This window comes from Malurus melanocephalus, unplaced genomic scaffold (assembly GCF_030028575.1).
Source record: "Malurus melanocephalus ecotype Western Australia unplaced genomic scaffold, MMel_1.1 scaffold_676, whole genome shotgun sequence".
Taxonomy (NCBI): domain Eukaryota; kingdom Metazoa; phylum Chordata; class Aves; order Passeriformes; family Maluridae; genus Malurus; species Malurus melanocephalus.
The window spans coordinates 8,788-11,228 of record NW_026623908.1 but is presented as its reverse complement, the minus strand read 5'-3'; the positions used below and the strand labels follow the sequence as shown (position 1 = coordinate 11,228).

Sequence of the window (2,441 nt, the reverse complement as noted above, 5' to 3'; positions counted from 1 at the left end):
CTGCCATGGCAGGGACACCTCCCACTGTCCCAGGCTGCTCCCAGCCCCAATGTCCAGCCTGACCATGGACAACTCCTCATCAAATCCCATTTCCCCTGAACAGCCCCTCCCCATACATGTGAGGATGTGCTCGTGGGAGGGTTTGAAGAGGGAGGAATTCTGCAAACAGAAATGAGGACGAATAAAAGGTGCTGTGGCAGCCCAAGGAGGAGGAGGAGATTGCTCCCCACTCCTGGAACAGCCCTCTATTTTCCACCTGACAGGACCTTCCTGCACTTCACCCCCTCCTCGAGTCTGGCCAGGAGAAAACCCAGAACTCGTGTCAAGGCTGAATTCCAGTGGTGTTTAAATACACCCATCCTGCTCTCTAATGAAAATTTATTTCACAATTTCTATGCCCACACCCCATCAGCTCCCCAGCAGCACTCCTGGGGTGTGCAGACCCTACAGCCCAGACAGGAGACCCCCCTGAGCTCCTCCAAATCTCCCAAAACCATCCTGAGCTTTTCCCATCCGTGTGAAAGAGAAAGCGAAACCCAACCCTGTCACATGGAGCACCTGGCACCACCAAAACTGGGTCAGTGRGGCCAAAGTCCTGCAAAAACACCCTGGGACTGTGCCACCAGGGAAACCTCGCTGAATTCCCATCCCAACCCCGTAAATCAGGTCCTTACTGGTCGTGGTGGTTGTTTTGGGCAGCTCGGTCCCATTGGGTGGCAGAGCTCGTGCCAAGAGAACGCTAACACAGAGCAGCAGGAGCCAGCAGGAATGTTCCATCCTGGACCTGGAAGGAAGCACAGCACAGGAGCGATTTTCAGGTCAAATCAATATTATCGAATCAATAAATATTATCAAATCAATAAATATTATCAAATTTTTTTTTTTTTATTTCCCTCGTGGAGGAAGGAAGCTGAAAGAAAAAGCGATATTTGCTTGGTGTTGAAATGGATTTAAAGCTTGTTTTATTGCTGGGTTTTGGTGCAGAAGGAAAATACCTGAAAATKCACTGAGGGTGTTTAAATCCAAGAGCAGAATGGTGACACGCAGCCATGGATCAAAACAACATCAGAAATCAGGGTAAAAATGCTCCATCCATAAAAAAAAGGCATCTGAGGACACCGAGGAAACGAGCCAGGGAAACATTGCCAGAGATAAGAAAAATCACAACAAAGAGGAGAGGTTTTATCACCAAGAAGACCAGAATGTTTAAAGTGCCTTTAACACAAACTTTTCAGAGTTTTCCCATCCCACCTGATTCCTTTACCCACAGATAAGGAGCTCCGTGGGTGAATTCCTCAGGGGAACATGTACCACAGCCAAGTCTGCTTTCCAAAAACAGAATTTCAGGGTTTATGAGGCCAGAAAATAATTTCCAGTGTGAAGAAAGTTACAGGAAAGGTGTGATGAGAATGGGCTGTCTCTAAATCCGGGAAAATTCCCAGATGTGGATAATAAACAGCTCCAGAAATACTCCAATCCCTCTGAATCGAGGTGGGAAATGACTCCTGTTTTGGATCTGCTGATTATTTATCCTCTCCTTAATGAACAGATTAATTAGGAGAGGCTGCCACCTCAGCCCTCAGCCAGTCCTGCTCGATTCAGAAATATTTCCACACAAATTTTGCTTTCTGCCTCCCACAAATGCAGGATTTATCCAGATGGTGGCTCTGCAGCCACTGCTAAAAGGAAATCCCTGGAAAAACCGCACAGCAGAGCTCCCTCTGTCACAATAATATATTGAATTTCACAGTCCCATTTCCACAGGGTATTGCACAGCCCTGCCCACCAACCCACTAAAAAAAAAAAACAAAAAAAACCCCAGGAACTTGGCAGTCATTAGAATAACCATCAGAAAATCCTTCCTTTCCATGTAAAGTGGGATAAGCCACCAGAAATAATCCCTGGATAAGCTCGAATTTAGAAAAATCTCCCGTGACAACAACTTTCACAGCACCTTTTCAGYGCTCTCACAGCTGTTACTCCAAAGTGAAATATTCCCACTTATTCCYGGCCTCTCTAAAACCTCATCCTACACCCAGGAGTAAATTCAGACTCACACACACCTGGCATTCTATGGATAAACAGTTTGCAAGCTCAAWAATTCTTTTTTTTCCTCTAATATATTCAGGAAAAAAAGTATTATTAGCATCAAACTTTATTTTCTTATTTTTTTCCCCAGCCTGGCTTCCAGCTAATTTACCCCTTCAATCTCTTCTACTACTATTTATAATTTAAGCAGACTAAATGTCTTACTATCTAATCCCATTCCTGGGATTTTGCAATCTTGTTCTTCTCCAATCCCATTCCTGGGTTAGGTAATTAATTGTTTTAACGCCTTGCTGCATCATTTTAGAGTTATATAAATGTCCCAAATTAACAATTTATAATAATATTCATAAAAGGAAAGGAAAGGAAAGGAAAGGAAAGGAAAGGAAAGGAAA

General features: G+C 44.2%; 1 protein-coding gene across 1 annotated transcript in view; it reads right to left on the bottom strand.

Moving 5' to 3' along the window:
• The window catches only part of PTPRE (protein tyrosine phosphatase receptor type E), a 31,006-nt gene extending 30,226 nt beyond the window's left edge, over nt 1–780 (bottom strand). Inside the window, 1 exon segment of the mRNA XM_057384024.1 lies at nt 675–780. Within this exon segment, the coding sequence (XP_057240007.1) occupies nt 675–777 (103 nt within the window). The 5' untranslated portion in view covers nt 778–780.
• Between the last annotated feature and the right edge of the window lie 1,661 nt (nt 781–2,441).